Genomic DNA, 23453 nt, shown 5'->3' on the forward strand with positions numbered 1-23453 from the left:
TGCCTGGTTTTCAGCATCCACATACTCTGACAAATACATTTCTTCATCGCTTAAATTCCTAAAGTCCTTAAGGCCTTTGGAAGTCCATCAGTTGGTCAGTACTTCGAACCTTTTCAGTATCTGATGCCTTCATAGGGATTAGTTAAAGTGCTTCCCTGTAGGATTTTTTTCTTTCTTGGTTAAAATTTTATGTTAATTATATAACCCCTGAGTCATTTTATTTTTGAGAAATCCCACACAGAACAGATTCGTTCTCCGTTAAGAGGCTTCTTTTATGGAAGCCAAGACTATTCAACAGTTTAGTGAGCGTATCTTATTAATATCGACTGAAAAGTTCTCAGTGTTAGTCATCATAGAGCCATAGGATATGCTCTGATTTTTCAAAGACTTGAAATAAAAACAGCAAAACCCTGCTTGTAAACATGTACTACCATGGGTTAGTAAAAACAATTAAAAATCATTAAAACCCAGTACAAAACGAAACACAAAAAATCCCCAACAGCATCAAATTCCAGGCTGTGAGCCTTTTGCAATAATGTATTTTTCCAAGGAAAGAATATCCCTCACTTCCACTAAGATTTTTTCAAAGTCATGTTGCAGCACTTCAGTTCCTCCTCTTTTCATTTGTAGTATGCCTGTGCCTGACCTTAACATTTTGGATCAATTATTAGACACAAGTACAGTCTTTTATATGTGATCGAGTTTAGTCTTTGCATGGGGAGATTTGTTGATGCAACAAAAATGTTGATGCATGTGTAAAGTAGCTCAGTGTAAACATCTATTGTGTATGTGCCTGTTCTGTTTACTAAAATTTGTCCCTAAATCTTTAAGCCTAAAACTGTACATATTTTGAAACATTCTGTTGTATGGAATCTCATATTTAACAGTTTCATGGGGTTGTTTCTTTGGAAGTAAAAGTGTTTCTCAAGAGCCTTTTTTTCTACCCGCTCCCAGTGAAAAGAGGAGAGCAAAGCCATCCGCTTACCACAAAGCAGTGCCACCACAAAGGAAAGATTAAGGGTTTAGAGAGAGGTCAATGTGGGTTTTTCTCTAACTAAACACTTTCCTAAAGTTTCCTTGTGGAAAAAATAATGAAGTCATCTCAGAGTTTTTAAAGAATTTTTATTTCTTTTTCACCGTCTGCATTCGCTTGTCTTCTCAGCATGGATGTTTAATCTTTCTAGGCTTTGTGAATTGGTCCAAATGAATAAGTGGTGAGCTGTCTCTCTAGGAGCTAGAGGCTTATTCTAAGGCCCTAATCACTGAGTAAACACATCTTTGCCCTCCCTCTCTTACAACTGCTATATAATAGTCGAGATTCTAGCACAGTAACCTGGATATTGCAGGGATCGACGCTTTGAAATGCAGAATGGCTGATCCTCAAAAACAGACAGTGCCTGATCTTCCCCTGCCTCTTTCTTCTTTTTAAATTAAATATCACCACAGAAATGCTGTTTTATTGCTTGATATTGTGCATCAGTGCCCTGGATTTTCAAGTTTAGTTTCAGTCAACATTGTTGGCTGCACTTATATGGATCTCTGCATGTTGGGCTTATTAATGGCCCTTCCTGGCACATGTGTACGTGGTTCTGAAGAACACTGAAATTAAATTAGACAAACATTAATGCAGATTACTAATCCCTTTCCCAAACTCTAATGTTCAAATGTATTCTTCTTTTTATAAACAGTCATTAAGTTTTATCCAAAGGCAGTATATGAGGTGGTAGCCATACAGAATTTTTTACAAAGACAGCTTGTCTCAAAATTGCATCCCATCTCAGCAAATATGTTGAAGTAGGATTTTGAGATAAAGTAATATGTATGGGTATGTGGGAATGGAAAGCTGTAATTTTCTGCATGGTATTTATAATTCACTGAATACCAGATATAGCATCATAGAATGGTTTGGGTTGGAGGGGACCTTAAAGCTCATCCAGTTCCAACCCGCTGCCACTGGCAGGGACACCTTACACTACAGACTGAATTGCTGCAAGCCCTGTCCGACCTGGCCTTGAACACTGCCAGGGATGGGGCAGCCACAGCTTCCCTGGTCACCCTGTGCCAGCACCTCAGCACCCTCACAGTTAAAAACTTCTTACTAATATCTAATCTAAATAAGTTTAAAGCCATGCCCCTTTGTCCTGTCATTACCTGCCCTTGTAAAAAGTCCCTCTCCACATTTCTTGTCAGCACCTTCAGGCACTGGAAGCTGCTCTAAGGTCTCCCCGGAGCCTTCTCTTCTCTGGGCTGAACAACCCCAACTCTCTCAGCCTGTCTCCATAGCAGAGATGCTATGGAGGTGCTCCAGCCCTAAGAGCATCTTCATGGCTTCCTCTAGAACCTCTCCAACAGGTCCATGTCTGTTGTTCTTCCATTATCCAGCAACACTGTCGCCCCATCATAGAAGGCCACCGAATTTGTCTGGCACTATCTGATGTTAGTGAAGCCATGTTGGCTGTCACCTCCTTATTTTCCATATGCCTTAGCATAGTTTCTAGGAGGATCTCCTCTATGTATGATGTTGCTGGGCACAGAGGTGAGACTGACTGGCCTGTATTTCCCCAACTCCTTCTTTTCTCCCTTCTTACAGTGGGAGTTATGTTTCCCCTTTTCCAGTGAGAACTTCAACACCTAATTTCTCAAATATGATGCATAATGAATTAGCCAATTTATCCTCCAGTTCCTTCAGCACCTGTGGGTACATCTCGTCATGTCCTATGGACTTGTGCACCTTCAGGTTCTTTAGATGGTCTTGAACCTGATCTTCTCCAGTGGGAGAAGTTGCTTTAGTCCTCAAGTAGCTGTGTTTTTCTCAGTCTGCTGTCTATATTTACAAACATATAGACTTGCTTTCCAAAATGTTGTCTTGAGATTATTGTGGGGACACAGCACACCTCTTTGCTGCTGGCAAAGACGTTCAGACATTACTTGATAGGGTTTCAGAAGAAATCAGCCCAGAATTACCTTGTTTCAAGAGGCCATAAACATCATCCTCAACATCTGCTCTTTGATAAAATATAAAATGAGATGTATCAGCACTCACAAAATCAATGTGGGATTTAATCCACATCTCCTCTGTGCTTTCTGTTGTGTCTTACACATTTGCAGTGCTATCATTTTTTTCAGGTTGTTTATAATTGTTTCGTATTGTAGATGCTATTGTATCAAGAGGTGTGTTCCTTGCTTGGGGAAATGTTCCAAATGTCTCTGTTGGGCAACAAGCCAAAAAAAGTTCATTCAGTTTCTTAAGCTAAGGCTCTTAATAAGGTTTTTGGTTTTCAGTCAAATGTTATTGTACGTGTTCATGCAATATATCATGTTCTGATACCTGAAATAAAATATTAGGAAGCATTTGAAACAATTACAGATTTGGAGGGATGGGCCATTTGACTTGAAATTGTCTGGGATTTTTCCCCTGTGTGTCCATGTTGAGATACTCTGCACCCTTGATAAACACCATAGGTTTTACTAATGCACAAATCTGCAGCAGTAATTTGTAATTACTCAATATCCTGAGGACGTTTTCACTGATCTTCTGTCATGTCTTTTCAGAGAAAGCTTCTTGCTATCTACCTCCACCATGATGAAAGTGTACTAACCAACGTTTTCTGCTCACAAATGCTTTGTGCTGAATCTATTGTCTCCTATCTGAGTCAGAACTTCATAACCTGGGCATGGGACATGACAAAAGAAGCAAACAGAGCAAGGTAAGACTCTGGACTGTAAGTGGATCAGCTTTTCTTTTCAGAAAGACTCGAATCTCTGTCTATCAAGTCTTCTGCTGCTTGAACTAAATCTATTTGAACTAAAAACTTCACGCTTGTTCTTAGCTGATCAATGAAGGTGTGCTGATGTTCACTGAGAATTGTACTGTCCTTGTCTTCATTACAAAGTGACTTCTTACTACTGTGCAGGAAAAAAATATTTGAATAAACCATTTCCTTTTTGTTTTTTCTCTTTTGAGTTTATTTTGCAAACATAGTTCTAGGATCGTGTCTTTGCAGTTTTACATTGCAGTGCCGTAATATTGTGTGACGCTAATTGTATGTATATAGGTGTAACTGCATTAGAACCATCTGGGGAAACAACTACAGTTCTTAATGAAAATCTTACTTTAAGAATAGCATTCATGTAATAAATGAATATTTAAAAAATGCAAAAAAAAAGATTGCAATTCATATGAACTTTTTTGAACAACAGTTTTCATAAAGAACATTGCTTTGGTAATGCTTGGTTATTTTGATAGGATTTGATATAATAAAAGCTATCCTATGTCTTAGAGGTACCATCAGTTTGCTGATGGATAAAGGAATTAAAAAAAACTTTATTCCACCTCTTTCTGTGTCTTTTATGTGTTCCTAACAAATTTTCTTATTTTCATGTTAAGACCTCTCTTTTCTTCAGTTACTTATCAGTTGATCATAATCTGTTGAAAATAACAATTCTATGATTATAATTATATTTAGAAATCAGACTTGTTTGGTTTTCTGACTTGGTCCTTATTTCATCACCTTTATTTACACAGATGACTGCTTGCCAGGATAATGTCTTGTGGATATTCCTGTAATGAGGGTTATTATAACTTTTGAACAAAAGATGCAACAGTCATTTGGGCTGGGATAAATTTGTCAGTTCTCTTACACAATTCCATTGATTAGTGAAGAATTAAAAGTACATATTTCTGGTTCATTCTTTTGTGTCTTGCTAGAATAGAGCATTCATCTATTCTTATTCTTAAATATGTAAATTGTAGTTAATATTTCTTTACTGAAAGTGGAGATGGAGAACAGAACAGTCTCTTTTTCCAGTACACATTATAAATTACACTTGTGTTTCACAGGAATTCCTTGCTTGACCTTCTGCATTTCATCACTGGATGAATCAGCAGCTATGTTTCTAGTTTAAATTGTTCTAGAGAAGAATTAAAGGTTATGGAAAAAAGCAGTTGAGAAAACAGATTAGAAGTTTTAAAAACAGAAAAGAGAGAGGAAAAAGAAACATCTAGGTTCTTTCATGGGACCAAATACATAGACTGGAAAGTTGCTTAAGTCTTTTGGTATTGCCATTCATGGGCAGTAAGGAGCCTCCTCCTTTTCTTTTATCCCACAAGTTGGTGTAGAAGGAAACACTATTTCTAAACCATCTGTAGTGGCTAAGTTCAGTTGACTACCTGCTGTTCTATTGTTCCCTTTTCTATTTAATTCTCTAGTTTCTTTTATTTTACAATGACAAAAAATTGCAGTGTAGTTTCTTTTGAAAAACTGTGTTTGAGGGGTTTTTTATGACTGACGATCAACAGCCATGTAATTGCTTTGTTGTGTTTTACTAAAGAAATCTATTAAGTAGCACAACTTTGATACACTAGTAATAAGAGTTTGCAGGTTACAGAGACACCTGTGGTGACCAAAGCGACAGAAGCTGCTTATTAGAAAGAGCCTGTACAGCTGTGTCCTATTAACTCCTTATGACACTTCTTAAAACACAAAATAAAGGGCTTGTTTAAGGCTTTATAGCTATTCTCAATGAACCTACTCGCCGATTATGCAGTGCGATAGGGTTTTTAAGCCTTCATTTTTTGCTTCCTCTTAGCAACAACAAAGAAACTATCATATTAACAGTGAGGTCAAAAAATAGTAAGGGGTAAACAAGGCATGCTGGCTCAAATGAGAATAATTTTTTGGTTGTGTTTAGTGTCACATCCTGCTCCTTAGACTGTGATTTCTTTGGAGGAGGCATGATGCTTCCTTCTCCCTTTGGGAAGTGCCAGTGCACTGTGGGCATTCCCATAAATATATACTTAGTACCACCTATTTAATTACCACCCTTCATTATGTGACAGTGGTCTTGGAGCTTATTTTGTTTTATATCCCTATGAATACAGTTCAGAGGTTTTTGTTTGAGTGGTGGCAACAACAGAGGGAACTGCTTTTTGCATGCTGGTGTAGCCCAAGACCAACTTACTTATGCTGTTACAATTACATTAGTGAAAAAGCCAGGGTGTGAAGGCAGAGAAATCAGTCCCAATTTATTGACCTCAGTCTATAGGGACACCTAGAAGTCAGTAGTAAAAGGCAGGTTTTCAGCATTGCAACATGGTAGGATTAAATTAAAATATAAATACTTTTCTCAGTAAGCAAGAAAATCTGGAATATTCCAATTCTTTTTCTCTGCTGTTCTCTTTCTGACATTTATGGATACCATTGCACTCCAAAAATAGTAGTTTCCATTTTCCTCCATCCTAAATATTGTATAACAAAACTAGCTCCAAAATCTTGTCATCATTTTAATATGTTTCTTGGTGGACACTGATGTAGGGGTGTGCTTAGAACCCTTCATTACTGTGCACTAGCACTTTTCAGCTGGAATCTCTAAACCATGTTCTTCAGCACCCATTGCAATGAAGCAAAAGGAGTTCTCTAAGTAAGGTTAGAATGAAAACACTGTGTGCAAGAGCCAGAGTAACTGTTAGAAATAGTGCAAGAGCATAAAGAGCATAAGCCACCCAGGACTGTTATTTTGTCAGACTGAAGGAGAACTCTAGTTAATACACTTAAGAGTATGTTTTGATTTGACTTCTATTAACTTTTAATTGCCTCTGATATAAGGTTCATAGGAAAGGAAGCAATTACCTTGGGTAATGCTGCAAGTTATGAATATTTTCATTACTATAGTAAAAAAAATCATAAAAAGGGCAAAAAATAATAAATAATTAGCCTTCATTTAGGAAATCAAAGTGTTTTTATAATACTGTTAGGGAATCTACATGAAAACTCAGTTTAGTGAGCAACAGTTTAGAAAATTCGTGTAATTTATGCTGTCCATGGTCAAAGAAAGAAAAAAGCCCTCAAACCTATACACTGTCTTTTACTTTTTTGTTATGTTTCACTCAATTTGTGGTAAATCATGACTTAAAAAACACTGTTTCCTTTCCATTGCTTGCTATGTATATTTGCTACTATGCCACCCCAAACAGCAGAAATATACTTACAGGAGGTGTCGGGGCAGTAGTAATGGTGTTGAAAGTTCTGGCCCTACCTCTTGGTCCAAGCATGTGGCTACAGCAGCTCACCAGCTCCATTGGGCTATAGCATAGGCTAAATGATTCCTCATGTTTCCACAGAGGTTATGGTATAGATAAGCAGGAAAGCTATATATAAGCAGCCATAGTTCTGGCACTTTCTGACAAAAAAGAGTTGACTGATTAGCATCATTCCGATTTAATTATGTGTTTGTGTATGGGAGGTATATATATATGTATGTAAGCACATGCCTAACTTTTTTGCTGATTCATTAGCATGTATTAATATATTTGTATTCAGGACAGATACACAGTGAATACATATATATACATGTATACCTTCACATGCTTACATACCCCTATGTTTATGCACAGCATTTACAAGCATAGACTATGCATAATATTAACAGATTTCCAGTGTACATTGTTTGCCAAGTAAAGTAGTGCCAAAACCATAAAACAGTGACTCGAATGTCTGTAAGCAGCCTTTTAGCTTTTCATATCATTGCCCCTGGGTGCTGTATTTCAAGGTGTTGCCAGCCTTTCTCAGCTCTGATGACAGGTACTTGTTAGTTTTAATGTTCAAATGATAGTTTTTCACATTGCTTAAGCTTAGGAAAGAGTTAATTGACTAAAGTGCTTCTCAGCAGCAGGTTGTCTTCACCTGCAATTTCCGTCATCAAGTAATTAGCCATATTCACAGTTGCTGACCCTTAATACTAACCTACTGAATGATGCATGCCTGGATGAAGACCAGTTGACCATATTACTCCAGCTCCCCAATCCTATTTGATCCTTCAGCAAATATATTGCAGGTGTGGGGTCTGTGAGTGCTGGACTCAGTGAGTTAATTTCTCACTGCCTCTTCAGCATTGACCGTAGATTCTGTATATGTTGCTTTAAAAACTGCTGGATGTGTTCCTTGGGCACTAAAGCCTTAACAGGTTTCACAGAACAGTGTGAAAACCTTTCCTATTGTATTTTGCAATATTTTATTTCATTTACTTTAATAGCAATACAGTGCCAGTCAATAAAAACAGGTCAAAAGTCTAATTAATGTTTTAAAAATAAAGGTTCTCAAACACCAAGTGAGTTTGTCATTTTCTGTATGGTTTGTTTTGAGGAGAAAGAGGAAAGAAGGTGAGGAGGGAACCCTTCTGTTCCATGATTACATCCCACCCGCTCATTTTCTCCTTTTCTCCTTTGCTTTTGATTTTAGTGGCGGTCTTAACAGAATGTCAAGATCAATTTGCAGCATGGTTTAACTCAAGGTTTGCATTCTGCCAGCAGCGATTGTCCTAGCGAACAATGCCTTGTGTTCTTGTAACTTCAGAAGCTTTTAGAAGGCTCATGGCAAGGGCAGCATCTAATGACTTTATTAGTGTAGGGTTTCAAAATGGGCTCAGTAATTGTTTGCATCTCTTTGTCATCTAGTCATAATTACTGCATAGTATTGTTAGGGGTTGTACTTGTGAATAGTTTCCTAATAGCACTGAAATGAAGAAAAAAGGGAAAAGGATAAAAGGTGATTGTCTCTTTAGATGGGGGACAAAACAGCCTGTATATAGATGATGGTTAAACTGTTTATTATACACCCACCAGAAAAGGTAAACTATCCCTGCTTAAATATTTATGTGCTTCAAGGTAATTTCATGTTAGTAGTCTAAAAATGTCCAAATTTGGAAAAGTAAAAACCAGCAGAGTGCATTTTAATCTGGTTGTGATTAGTAAAATATGGATGCCTCCATAATATTCAACTATAAATAGAAAGTAGTCTCTCTCTTAATATGATTAAGGTTTACAACGCATTGTTTTATATGCCTGTAGGGATGTTTTCAGGTCATACAAAAAAAATTCTTGAAACCACAAGAATTAATTAAACTGATATATTTATAAGCATATATTTTTAAGTTCCCACTATAAAACCAAATCCTAAAGCAGGTTCTGTCCCACCGTACTCAAACTACAGCCTAGTTGTTAAGCTTGTTGAGCAGAAAAGGTGAAAGAATAAAACTCTCTAATATTCTGTGCAAAAAAGGTGAAGGCAGAAGAACAGGTGGTCAAGACAGACTTAATGGACTGTTTTGAGGAAGGAAGAAGAAGTCATTCACAGGTCCATTTAACAACCCAAGTCCACAACTGCACTAGTGAAGTCTAATGCCAGATAAGAAATGTAGAGAAATTTAGCTGCGTGTATCCATCTAAATCAACCATCAGAGGAAATCATTGAGCTGGCAGAGTCAGAATTGTTGTACCAAAATGCAGCTGGAAGGCATGAATGCATCCCCTTGGTACTGCAGGGTGCCTGATCGGGACAAAGAATCCTTGCAGAAGTGCAGATGCCCATCCTCTTCCTTTAGGTTAGGGTGACTGTTTTGACCTCTTGCCTATCCTTGTTACCATTCTGACTGCCTGTGGGTCTTCAAGAGCTTCAGACAATAGGGTTCAGTCCATGCCTGGCCAGAAGGTTCAACTGTACTTGCATTACTTCTGACCAGTAGTTGTCTGATCTCATCTTTGGTGTGAAGGAGATTTCTCAGCATTTCTCCATAACCAGTGCTGATTCTTTACTTTCACTCCCTTTAGACAGTTCACACTAATATCTGAAGTTTCTCTTGCAGCAGTCAATGGCAATTACATCTTGGTACACCCAGAAGGCAATGAGGTATTCGCTTTCTTTGCTGCTGTGTTCTTTTGACATACGTATCTCATATCTTACTACACTTTCCTTAAACTAAAAAACTGAGTTTCCTTCAGTCTTTTCCTTGTAGCTTGTCCTTTTGTAGATCTTTTTTATTGCAGCCTTCGTATGGTCCTTCTATAACTGGTTTGCATCATCCTTCTGCAATTGGATGCACTGTGCCTAAAGCTGCCTTCTCAGTGCTAAATACAGAAAGAGGATTATTTCAGGTTGTACAAACCATCGTTCTGTTTACTCACCCCAATATGATGCTTGTCTTCTTCCCATCATGACTTTTCTTCTTCCCTCACTGCTTGATTCTTATTCTGTATTTCTGCAATTGTTCCTCCTACTTGGAGACTTTCATGACCTTGTTGAATTGCCTTTTACTTGTCAGGACATTTCTCCAGTTTGTGAAGGTCATTCTGAATTCTTTTACTGACTCAAATGTGCTGATAGTTTTCTCCACTTCACTAGCATCTGTAACATAACAAAACATGCTCTTTTTTTTCTTATCTAGGTTATTATTTTATCTACCTGTAGCAAGCTTTGGATATTCCTAAGCAAATCATATTACATGCCTTTCTAATATGATAGGCAATAATCAAAGCTACCACTGATATGCAAGGGCATCTTGTGTTTTCCATTTTTAGTACAGTGTTTTAGCAAGGAGTCCAGGTATATTTTATTCATACTTTTATCAATGATTTTGTTTGGGCTCCAATGGTATCCAAAATTAATGAGTTTCTAGAGGGATGTGTTTCAGACTAAATGGGGTTATGAAGCATTCACCTAATCTGTTTGGGCCTTTCAGGATGAAATCAGATCTTCCACATTTTATGAAAAGATAGATAACCACCCGTCTAGGCTTTACTTTTGCATAAAGAAAAAGTGGATAAAATTCTGCTTTTTCCATCTGAATCCCTGGATATTTAGTGAGGTGATACTAAGAGGGTATCCACATAATCTGATTCAGGCTGCTTTATCCATCTTTAAACCATGCCTTGTATCTGTTGCTCATTTTCCCCTCGTGTTTGAGTCAACAGTTGTGACCCTACCGATGAGGGTAAGACAGTAACTCTCTGTATTATGGAGACTATGGATAGCAACCTTATTTTAATATACCATTTCATGACCTCAGCTTTTACTTTTATGTAAAATGTAAATACGTAACACAAAAATGTTATTTTTACATTAACATTTTAATGAGTCTTATGTTGACTTTGCAGTGTATAGAATTATGAGTAAAAATACTCAGAAACCTTGCATCTTTGATATTCAGCGTTGTTTTCTTCATGCTCAAGAAAGGAGTTACCTTCTTTTCACACCCATTTCTGAAGCTTTAAAGCTTCTTAAAGTAAGATTGGCCTTGGGAAATATCTGGCCATTAATAAATCACATTTTTTTCAGCCAAAATCATCCCAGTTGTGGACTGAAGACCAGTTCAGACTGAAAGGGAATAGATATTTTACAAGAGGGTATCACATTTTGTCCTGTGGCTGCTTTTTGAGCAGGACTTAAGGCTAAAATGTTGCAGCTAAAAGTGCTCCCAGTGCAGCCTTTCTGCTAAAATGTCCTTTGCAAGAAGCATAGTGGGCTCCATGTGCCAAAAGGCCTCATTTTAGGAGGAATTTTTCCAAAGTTTTCCCACCAGTGTGTAAAAATTTAAAGTAACTACAGGAGTATTTATGTGAGCAAGACTGTAACATATAATCACATCTCTCTTATTTATGTTGGTGCACAAAGTAAGGAAATTCGATCTAAAATCCTATGCAGTTTTTTAGCATTTATTTTAATACATTTCATCCATACATTTGAGAGCAGAGTTCTCTGTATGGAAGAGAATTCGCCCTTTAGTGTGCTAGACAAGTTTGCCAGTACAAATTAACCTGAAGGTGCTGGAGAGAGTTTAAGAAAAGCAAAAGTAAAAGCAAAGGAGAGCTTTCCATTTTTGTTTGAACATATACAGAAAACATTCCAAATATAGCATCAGGTGGTCCTCTTTGTGCATTTCAGGGTACACTGCAATGTATGATATGCAGCTTGCTCTGTGTTAGTTTCCTTTTGCAGGTTTACTTGATTAACAAGAAAAGAGCTAGAATTAGCATTTTAGGTGTAGTTGCTCTTTCTGCAATGATATTATGCCACAACTGACATGTTTTATTCATAATGTCTTGAGAAGGTAGTATAATTTGGGGATGGATGCAAAGCTATTAATCCCATCAGAATTTATCACCAGTTTGATTCCAGTAGGTAACTAAAAATTGGTACCACAATGGAGGACAGGCATTGAGTAGTTAATACTTGGCTTCAGTCATGATTGGTAGATGGTGTCCATGTGTTTCAAAGCCACACCCATTGCCACTTTTCTGAGTGGAAGGAGAAGGAAGACTGAAATCTTCTGCTCCTTGAGTCCTTCCTCTGGATCAAGCCAAGAGCAGCAAATAGCAGGGCTACGATGTACTGTGATTTTTTCATGGAAATACAGAGGACTCTTATTGCTCAGAATCATCAATTCTTTTCTAAGTTCTGCCTTTAATTACTCTTAAATTCTTCTTTTTTTTTTTTTTTTTTGTTAATTCTTCCTCTACTGATAGAATCGTAGAACAGTTAGGGTTGGAAAGGACCTTAAGATCATCTAGTTCCAACCCCCCTGCCATGGGCAGGGACACATCACACTAAACCATGTCACCCAAGGCTTCATCCAACCTGGCCTTGAACACTGCCAGGGATGGAGCATTCACAACCTCCCTGGGCAACCCATTCCAGTACCTCACCACCCTAACAGTAAAGAATCAGTTTGAACCAGTTCATATTGGAAAATACAAAATCACAGTGTGGAGCCAACAATCATAGACCAGTTAGGATTGGAAAGGACCTCAAGATCATCTGCCTCTGTCTTGTGGCCTGTTTGGAGACTGGGCACCAGGGATGCTCTTGGATTACCAAATTATTTAAGTTGAAATATTCAAGGAACGTTTACATTTTTCTAAAATGTTTAGCATCTTAGTCAAAGCTCAAGACCAGGTTGGACGGGGCTTGGAGCAACCTGCTCTAGAGGAAGGTGTCCCTTAGTGTGGCAAAGGGTTGGAATTAGATGGTCTTTAAGGTCCTTTCCAACCCAAACCATTCTATCATGATATGATGGTAGCTTATTTGCTTGTTCATATCTGTGGAGCAGTAAGGAGGGATCTTGTGTAATCACAGATCTAAACTTGACTGCCTACATAGATCCTGTCCATTTGAATAATGAAAATGTGAAACAACATAATACATGAACAGGAGATACATAAAGAAACAATGAGATAGTCACAGTCATTGAAATTATGAAACACCTCCCATCAGGAACAGCTGCCATCTCCCACCTAAGGCTTGGCTTTCCCCTTTGGGCTTCTTCTGCTCGGAAAGGCAATACATATTTTGCAGTGTAAATAGGTATCATATAGATCAAAAGCTTTCCAGGGATCGAAAAATCCTGAGCTCTGAGATCTGCACTTTTGATGATCACACTTCAGCCAGAGGTGGCCAATTTTGTTGTTAAAAATTAAAAGCTTCGTGTTCTCACAGAAACATTATTGCTAAACCCCAGCATTTACAAAGTTCTGTATGGCATATCTGACATCAGCAGCTGTTCTGGACCACAGATTTAAGTTGTAATAAGTATTCTCTTTGGTTTTGAGACTTAGTAATACTTTAAGCTTTTTTTTTCAGTAGATTTTTAAAGCTGTTATTTATTCATAATTGCCTCTGGGAGTCTTTTAAAAGTAATATTAAATAAATTGCACATTGTGATCAAATTACAAAAAAGCTATGCCAGGAGTGTATTTCAATAGCATGTGTTGCATATTAGCTGCTACGATAGTATTCTTCTCTGGGGACGCTAACATCCTATGAATATGATAACTCTTCACACAGGTTATCTTAAAGTGCACATGGGAGGGTAACTGTTGCAGTGATCAGCAACCCTCTACTTTTAACTACAGAGTGAACCATGTCTAAGAATTAATACCTGTTCAATCTGATTTTTATTTCTTTAAAGATAAATTTGTAATCTTTTTAGAGTTTGTTTCTGTATTTGTCAAGCCATGGTCAGTTCTCATGTTTATTCTGTAGCTTTAATAATTGCTGCTTTTGTTGCTTAGGGAGTCAAGAAAGAAGTAAGGAAATGATGCTGCCTGCCAAAACTGTTACTTTTCTTGATGAACTTTATTCTTTAACTTCTGAGATTCCTTTTATTAATGGATTTTTCCTTCATAAAATGCTTTTTTGCCTTTCTCATACTTCTTCCTCCTGGAATATTCTTGTAATTTCAAACTAAAAGGAGTGGTAGGGTGCCATTTGCCCTCCCTTTCTGGCAGTGTTCCTCTATTTCCACTTTTGGTTGGAGATCACAGTAATCCAGCATGTTGTGGAAAACAGTTCTCCCTGGAGGGACATCTGGCTCTTTGATGCACTCCACAGGCAGTTCTCTTGGCAGTGCTGGAGATGCCACTGAAAGATCTGGCACACTTCTGTTCAGATGAAAGTAAAAAAAAACCCTTGTTAGTGATGAACAGAGTAAGATACTTGTTGTTGCACCAAATCGTTTTGGTCCTACTTACATACTTCTGACAGTCAATGTTAGCACAGAGGAAGGTTTTTTTGATTTTGGGGGTTCTTTTTCTGCATATGAATTTGGAAGAAAGTAAGAAAGTCTTCAAATACAGAATCAGTAAAGACAGAAGAGGTGTGGGGGGGGGGGAAGCAAAATCAGTTAAGTAGTTGCAAAATCTATTAAAAGGTATGAGAAAAAAACTGAATGGGCATCATGAATGAAAATTCAATTCCTACCCATCTAAAAACGAATAGACGTGTTACAAGTAATTGCTGAACACTTACCACTGACTTGGTGAAAAGCGTGTGAGTTGTCACTGATGAATAGGAGTTATATGGTGTAGACACTGGAGATTGCTGCTGCTGTCTCTTTATCCATTGTTTGACTGCCTTAATATTTTAGTTGGCTGTACTGCATTTTAGTTCAACGGTCAAGTGGAGTCTTGCTTGGTTCCAAAGGGCAGGATCTATTTTGATGGATTGTGTTAGTGAGAAGAGTTTCTCATGTGTATTATCTCTGCTCTGAAGATGTGCATTGATAAGCAGTGCTGTCATCTAGACATTCATTATTCAAAGTTGGAACTGCTGAGGAGAAGGGTTGTTTCTCATTCCTCCCCCAAGACAAAAGCTGCCTGATGGCAGCAATGGCAAATCTGTGGCATTTGGGTCAGAATTGACATGAGCTGCTCTTGTAACTAGTATGTGAGAGAGCTGAGCAGTTTGTGACAGCAGCAGAGGAAAGGAGGTTATTTGAAAGAGAGGGGCAGATGGCACCAGTGGCTATAAGAAGTGGCCCCAAGAAGAAAAAAAAAACACCATGATGGAAGATGTTGGCATCTGGCATCTGTTTTGCTGTTACTCAACCAGGAAAGTATGTGTACACTTACACCAGCTTGGCACGGCATGCCATCTTCTGTAGCCAGGGAGTTGAAACCTGTTCCCAGCCTTGATTATAGAGAACTCAGAGGTATCATGATCTGTTAGGTACTATATAGTCAGCCAGAATTTCAACATGTAAAAATTCATCTCCTGGAAAAAAACTTATTTGGGAAATCTTTGAGCATACTGAAATATCTGCTTCATTCCGAATTCTCGACGTACAAAGCTCATACTTATAGCAGTGTATTGTGAGGCTGAGTTTTAACAATATTTTGTTTTCCCAAAACAACCCTAGTGCTTTTCTTCTGTGGTGCATTGAAGACAGTTAAACGGTTTTAATACACAAATTTCAGGAATTCAGTTAAATTGTCCACAATCTTTATTACCTCCAGGAGTGAAACTTTGAATTCACCTCAGTCATTTTGCAGTGGAATATCACCACTGACTTCTGTGAGGCCATTACACATTCCCACCTTGGAACAGCAAACATCAACAACTGTTATTTAGTTTAGGAGTTTATGTGTCCAGACTTGGTGACATTTTATTTTATCTCTACCAGATGGTATTTCTCTACATAGCTATTTCTGATCTAGCAGACTGTATTTGGTGGTTTCGATGTTGTCTTTGAGTATGATCGTTCCGAATTGCACAAGACAGAATCAAGGAAGCAGGGAAGAGTGTTTGCCAGTAACATTTATGGCTTTGAAATACTCTGGCTACCGCTGTTCATGGCCTTCCATCCAACCACGGCCGTAGTTACACTGCAAATTGTCTCTGAGGAGAAGGGGGTTTTTTATACTTCAGGTACCTTGAACAAGCCCTATGTTGTACTCATCAGGTTTATCATTTTTTTAGCAATTTTATTAAATACAATATATATTGATAAAGAAAAAATTACAATTTTGAATCTTTTCAATATTTTTGAGAAGAAATTACTTGGAAAGCTTGACATTTTAATGTAGTTTGTCTTTCCAAATAGATTTGGCTTCTAATGCATGTGACAACAAGACTTTGCTCTTCAGTTACAGCATACATTTCAGAGTAGTTGTTACCTAAAATATTATCATAAGGCATAAGAAAACACACGATTTAAGTTGCCTTTCATGAACATAATTAAGAATTAATAAGCCTACCAGTGGTTAGTCCTCAGAATTTCCACTATTTTGCCTTTTGTGACCCGTGTTATTAAAAGTCCATTATTTTTACAGACTTTATTAAATTGGATCTTATTAAAGCATTCTGTATTTGCATTTGGTCTTTCATAATTCATTATTATTATGACATTTACTTTTTACCATCAGATCTGAAAACATATCATAAGCTACCCTTTTCTCTTGAAAGAAATGCTAATTTCAAACAGTCCTCTAATGGAAGAGAAAAGCTTTATCAGTTTTTTCATTTATTCAAGATCGTGTTAAGAATACTAATGCTAGACTTCTGTATGCTAATATCCAACAGCTTTTTTGGTCAAAAGCTTAGAATTACTGTTTTTTTAGACCACACTGCTAAGTATGTCACTTGCAGGGCACTAGTACAAAAGAAAATACAGTTCTGAAGTACCACATTTTAATTCTATGATAAAAACAATTTCTTGCTCTTTTGTTATTATGCTTTCATATGAAATGATACTATGTTTATACTTTGCTGTGTTTACTAGATTATGGCTCTGCTTATTTTCTCTTTAGAAGTTTTAACAATTGATTAAGCATGATTTTATAGGAAGAGTTAGTTTTGAATTCTAGGCTACAGAACAGTTTCACAGGAAATGGAATTCTCCATCAGATAAAATCACTGTCTCAACTGGTTATTAATTGTGTTCATTTAGACAACCTGGGTCTATCGTATTTGTAAATATTCTCATAATTATAAGAAGGGATAAGGAGTTCTAGAATTGAATGCGGAAGCCTAGATGTTGAACAGTGAGGTAACAGTTAAACTGTTGAATTTGGCATAATTATTTATTTAAACACTCTTCACCCTCTACAATGTTAACTTCCCCCCACCCCCATAGGTTTCTGACGATGTGCACTAGACACTTCGGGAGTGTTGTTGCCCAAACAATTCGGACTCAGAAGACAGACCAGTTTCCACTTTTCCTTATTATTATGGGGAAACGATCATCTAATGAAGTATTGAATGTAATACAAGGTACAGTTCTTTATACTTAATTATTTAAAGTATTTATGTGAGTACTGAAACTGTTAGAAGATCTTTGATAACCTTTTCTTTTTTAAGATGTTCAGAATATGAATTTGAAGTAAACTTTCAGTTGCCATGACATAAATAGTTACTATTCGTAAATGCATTAACTAACAGGGTATTAGAGACTGAAGTTGCCATGGCTGTAGAGGAATCATAGTTTGGTTTTCATCTTTTTAAATTAGAAGCCAAATTTCCTAAATGAGGAACTATATTTAGTGTTCCAAGTTTATATCCAGATACATCCCTAATATCCAAAAGATTTTGGCTGCACTTTTTGTGTAGTGCCAGAATGCATTTAATTCTTTGCGTGTAATTCCTTGTTGATAGGTGGACTCTTGCATGTAGTAGGCTAATATTTGAACATGAGTTGCTTTTTTCCCACACTGCAGACCTGCCTGCAGTGTGGAGACCCCAAATCAAATCAGAATTTAAGTTACTAATATTATCTCACATGAATGAAGCTTTATGGCTTAGATGAGCAGTTCTTTCTGGCATAACCATTCCTCTGATTTCTTTGTGACAGCAAGATGACTTAGAAGTGGAGTGGTGCCCTTTGACTGCTGTTCTCAGTAACTCTTCAAATTAAAATACATCAAAGAATGGCTGCCTCTTATTTCTTTTGCTTTCTCCACAAGTTTGCCTTCATGACATTGTGTCCTCATTTATTTATTGCTTATATCTAGCAATCTCTATTGTAATCTTATATTCCTGAGGAAATTCAGCCTCAGGAAATACTGCCTTTTGCAGAGAGCATCACTGTTTCTTTCTGCATATGGAATTAATAATTTTCTTGAGGAATCTGCAGTGCTCCCTTCTATGCATAAAATAGTTAATTTTGCATGGATTTTGTCTCCTTAGTGGGACAAAATCCACACATTAATTCATGGTACTTCTGTCACTTATAAAACTTATTTCATACAAACAGTCTTGTAAATAGATTGTCTTGTTTTTATAACTGCAGCATAGTTCAGCACCTGTGTTATCCCACTGAAGCTGGTGGTACTTACTGGCTTAAGTTATTTAACTGCTTTAGCAACTTGGTGATTTAAAATCATAATACAATGCAGCTTTATAGTGTAAAATAATCCAAGTTATTTCATTGGAGTCATTAAGTTTTAATGATTCATCGGCCTTTCTGCTATCTTTTGAACTAAAGCGATCATCTATTGCAGCCTTAAATCTATCCTTTAACAAAAATCAAAGTGTGCTTGTTGTTTTCCCATGAATTGGGATATCTTTTAACAATATGCCCTCAGATGAATAGTTGTCTCTGAAGTCGTGCATGTTGTAGCATGCGAGATAACATTTTCTGCTAAGGTAGCAAATGCTAGAAGTGGGAACAATGAGGCCTTTCAGGGCTGGGTGAGAAGGCATGTTTACAGAAGAGATACAGCGATATAGAAACTTAAGTCCCAGTGATGTTTATTGAAATGCAGACTAAGTTTGCTTTCAATTTTTACTTTTTTTCTGGGGTTGGAAATTATGGGGACAGTTTTGATTTTCTTTAGTGGTACTTTGGCTTTTGATTAGTTTATTCCTTTTAAAATATTGACCAGTATCACCAATATAAATCTAGCTCTTGCTGGTATTGTCCTGCTAAGGTCCAAAGAGTGTTTAAGCTGGCAGATGTTGAGTTTATAGTTTTTGACTGTTTCTCAAGGTCTTTTAACTACTATGACAAGTGGCTGTAATGGGTAGTCTAGTTTTCAGTTTAGGAAGAGAAACCAAAGGCTGAATGCATCTTGGTAGGAAGTTAAACTAATCTTTCAGTCTTACTGAAGACTGGAGACACACTGGTAGAAAAAATGTGAGGCGATACCTGTTTTCCTATGCATGTGCTGTATTTCTGGCTATGTATACACAGATACTTTTCTGCTAGTATTAGCTTTGCAAGAAGTAAATACACTGAAAAGAACATATTATAATATTTGAAATTTTACTACTAGCTATACCTGAATAAAAATGCATGGGCACAAATCCAGTCAATCCCTGTATCCTGGTTTGTTTTCTTTATAACAATCCGCTTGAATGCTGCTGCCAACATCCTACCTTTTCTTACCTGGCTAAGCAATTGCTTCAGTCTCCTTGATTACTCCAAAACTGAAAAATCAACTCCATGGCATGGAACCCCAGATACATTACTTTCCTTCAATGTTAGGGATTAAAAGCAAAGCTGAAGTTATTTCATGCAAGCACAAAAGCAGTTGTTCAGATTTGAACCACCTAAAAGTTTAGCCTGTGATCAGCATTATCAACATTTGTTTGTAAAAACTGGTTTGAATTTTCAATAAAAAGGCAAACTAAAAGCATTCTGCTGAGATATTTGCATTTTCTACTCTGTCTTTTTTTTTAATCTGGCTATTTTTATGGATTAATTCTAAACTGACTCCTTTTTTGTTTAATAACTTTAATGATATGAAGTTCAGCTATCTTTCCTTGTTGCTAGGTAACACAACAGTGGATGAGCTAATGATGAGGCTGATTGCTGCAATGGAGATCTTCAGTGCCCAGCAGCAGGAAGATATAAAGGATGAGGTGAGCACTGAAAGTTACTGCAGATGCCTACTGCCTTCCACAAATCACTGGGGATGCAGAATTAACCAGATGTCTCTTTAGCCAGTGAATTTGGGTATTTATATGTTGTAGTGTCTCTTCCATCATCAGAAATTAAACATGTCAAGTCTCCTTTGTGTCTTCGTTTAGAGGATCCCAAAAAACCCCTCTTTGTTGGTCTTATAATTTTTAGTTTTTTTCCTTTTTCTGAATATTAGTCATGAGTTTACATTTACAGTGGTATTACAGAGCTTAATATGCTCATAGAAGGAAACAACAATCTGATTTTTTTTCCAATGACCAACTCTAAGTCTTAGGTAGAAACAAAACCAGATTGGTATATCTTAAGTGTATACATGTAGAAGGGGATTGAAAAGGAGCCTTCACCAGCACTATGCCAGTACTGAATCACCGTTCAGAACAATCCAGAATGGGTACATGATGACAAGACTTTTCAAAACCAGTGTTTCAATCACACAGAAGCAGACACAGTGAGGTATACAGTTGAAAGATGTTTATCTGTTACGCTATAAATTGAGAGTGACATTTTGAAGTAATGAAGTACTTAGGAATTTAAAATAATAGGTGTGTTGCCATTCAAGATTTTTCTTATCCTGTTATGTAGACATTGATTGACAATAATTCAGTAAATACATTCTTTACATTTAAACCTTGTATCTCATTAGTATGAGATTTACTGATTATAGTTATAATAATATGAAGGCAGGGTATCTGCACTGTAGTTCATTTTCTCTTCCTTATTTATGCTACCTGTAATTCATTGGTAAAGAAATTGACTTCAATTCTGCTAGTACTGAACACAAATTTGATTATGAGGATTACAACAGAAATCCAAGGCACAATATAATTGATTTTTTATTGCATTTTAACAGGAATATGTTAGTTATGGAGGGTAGTTTAATGCTTTAGCAAGAAGGTGAAATTTCCATCACAGATTATTTCCAAGAAAGGTTCAGAAGTGAAAACTAGAAAAGCTCATAGAAAGGAAGAAAACAAAAGAAAAACAAAGCATATAAAGGCAGAGAGATAAGAGCAAATGAGGGGAAGGAGAAGGAACTAGAAGCAGCAGTGATAGGATTGGAACAAAGGGAGGAAGAGGAGACCAGAACAGTTGTCCAGAGCAGAGGACTTCAGTACTTAGGAGACAAGAAGGTGGGGACAGGTGAGATAGTGAAAGAATATGTCTAAGAGGATAAAACCAGGTGAGTTTGCAACTGAGGAACATCTCGGTGGAAAGGAAACAAAGCTTAAAGAAAGAGAAGACTCGGTAGGCTTGAGGGCATGATTGCAGAAGCAGGAACTGGCTTCTGTGTCCTGAGCTGCTATCAGTCCTTCATGGGATGGCCAAGAACAGTGGCAGTCCAGTAACAGATGTCCCCAGAGTGGTGATATGGATGTCTCCTGACATCTTACTCCAAGTACTCTACCTGTGTAGGGAAAATGGAAAACTAATTTTTATACGTTTCTCTGAAATCTACCTTTGTCCAAGTCTTCTGAAGTCTTTACTCACGTTCCCTTTGGTTTTCTGTCACTGAGAGCACCAGTGACATTGCTTCTCCAAAAGGAGTTTTTTTTCTAACACATTTTGACATTCAAAAAACTAATGGAAAATTTCATAAACTTTGAGGGCACGTTTCCAGACACGATGGGTTCTATACAGAAATAGGATATTTACTTACACCTTGGCTCCATTTGTAACAAGCACACCAAAAAGCTGATCTGAGACACTTTTGCCTTTGAAGCAGGAAGTTTAAAAACAAAAAATCACCTTGCTTTATGAAGTTATTATTCCAGAAAGGGAGTATTTGACAAGCAATCTATACTCAATAGAGGGCTTCAGCCTGTAAGAAAAACATTGTCTTTTTGTGGTTTGCTGCATAATATGTAGCTTTCTTGCAAATCTTGTACTTGACAACCTCAAGCATTCAAACATCAACACCTTTTCTTTTTTAGGATCTTATTGCAGTCAGTGCAATTTTTTTCCCCCAAATATTACAATAGCAAACAGGATACAGAGTCCGGTTTCTGTTACTGTTTTCTTAATAGCTACAATAAGTCATCATAAAACCACAAGAAGATAAGCAGAAAATTCTTTTGTGTTTTCAAAAGAGAAGTCATCTCTATAGCTTCGCTGTAAACAGAAGTGTGTGTGAGAGAGAAATAGAACTGGAAACACTTGTAAATAACAGCATGAAGTCATGAATGAGTCAGTTCATGCAGCTGAACTTCTCCACTGTGGATTTTTAACTTGAATGCACATGAAAGCTTTCAATACAGCTACTGCATAATTCTGTTTAGCACAGTATGTTTTGCAGTGCCCTCTGATGGTTATTTCTGTATAGGATGACTATTACCATTGACAGCTAATGGTACAGGTGTTTACCATGACGTTGGCTGTAACTGTTCAAGCATCTCTTTACAGTCAGCACCTTGTCACTGATCATTGACTGAGGCGTAGGCAGGATGCTCAGAACAGCATCACCAACATATCTCACCTGAGTGAAGTGAGTCACTTCATCAGCAGGTGGTAATAGTGTGTTTAGCTGAATCCTGGGCTTTGTATCCATATAGGAATAAAATATACTGGTGTAGTCTCATAAATTTTTAATCACGTAAATTTGGGGCATATTTCTATATGATGTCAAGTGCTAAATTACCATAATTTAACTAGAACTTGGATTTAAATTTTAGGTGTGTATTGTGTCCAATATAATCTCAAATACCTTAAAAACATTGAGATGCATATAGGTACTCATACTAATCCAACATACATGCCTTGAGGTACAGTGGTGTGCAATTTTGGCACTCATTTTCTCTCCAAGACTTTCTTAAATGGAGATCTATCTGCCATCCTATTCTTTTTCCTGCCCTCCAAGGTTTCTGGGTTGATCACAAATCATTGGGCCTGTTTCTTGCTGCCTGTCAACTGTGTTACCCCCCAGGTCCTTCTTCTCAGGACTGCTCTCAACCCATTCTCTGCCCAGCCTGTATGTGTGGTTGGGATTGCCCAGACTCAAGGACCTTGCACTTGGCCTTGTTGAATTTCATGAGGCTTTCATGGGCCCATCTCTCCAGCCTGTTAAAGTCCCTCTGGATGGTATCCCTTCCTTCCAGCATGTTGACTGCACCACACAGCTTGGTGCTATCAGCATACTTGCTGAGGGTGCTCTCAGTCCTGCTGTCCATGTCACCAACAAAGTGCTGGTCCCAGTACTGACCCCTGAGGAATGCCACTCATCACTGGTCTCCACTTGGACACTGAGCCATTGGCCCCAGCTCTGGGCTCTCCCCTGAGCTGACTTACTGGCTGGGGTGGCAGCAGTTTGTTTGTGCTGTTCGTCAGGGGCTCACCTGCTGACCTGCAGTCCTTCTCTGACATCAAACTGGCAGGAGAGGGATGAATTGAGGTTCTCTTTTACTGGCAACTTCACTTTAAAAGCCCTCTTTACCAGCTTGGCAAGCCTGTGATCAAAGATGATCCTCCCCTTCTCTGACAGATGGACCCTA

General features: G+C 37.5%; 1 protein-coding gene across 1 annotated transcript in view; it reads left to right on the forward strand.

Annotated features, from left to right (window-relative positions):
• FAF1 (Fas associated factor 1) overlaps positions 1–23453 on the forward strand; it is a 174106-nt gene that overhangs the window by 123251 nt on the left and 27402 nt on the right. Inside the window, exons 13-15 of the mRNA XM_005151116.3 lie at positions 3553–3707; positions 17182–17318; positions 19819–19907. Of these exons, the coding sequence (XP_005151173.2) occupies positions 3553–3707; positions 17182–17318; positions 19819–19907 (381 nt within the window). The remainder of the gene's footprint in view (positions 1–3552; positions 3708–17181; positions 17319–19818; positions 19908–23453) is intronic.

This window comes from Melopsittacus undulatus, chromosome 6, assembly GCF_012275295.1.
Source record: "Melopsittacus undulatus isolate bMelUnd1 chromosome 6, bMelUnd1.mat.Z, whole genome shotgun sequence".
NCBI lineage: Eukaryota > Metazoa > Chordata > Aves > Psittaciformes > Psittaculidae > Melopsittacus > Melopsittacus undulatus.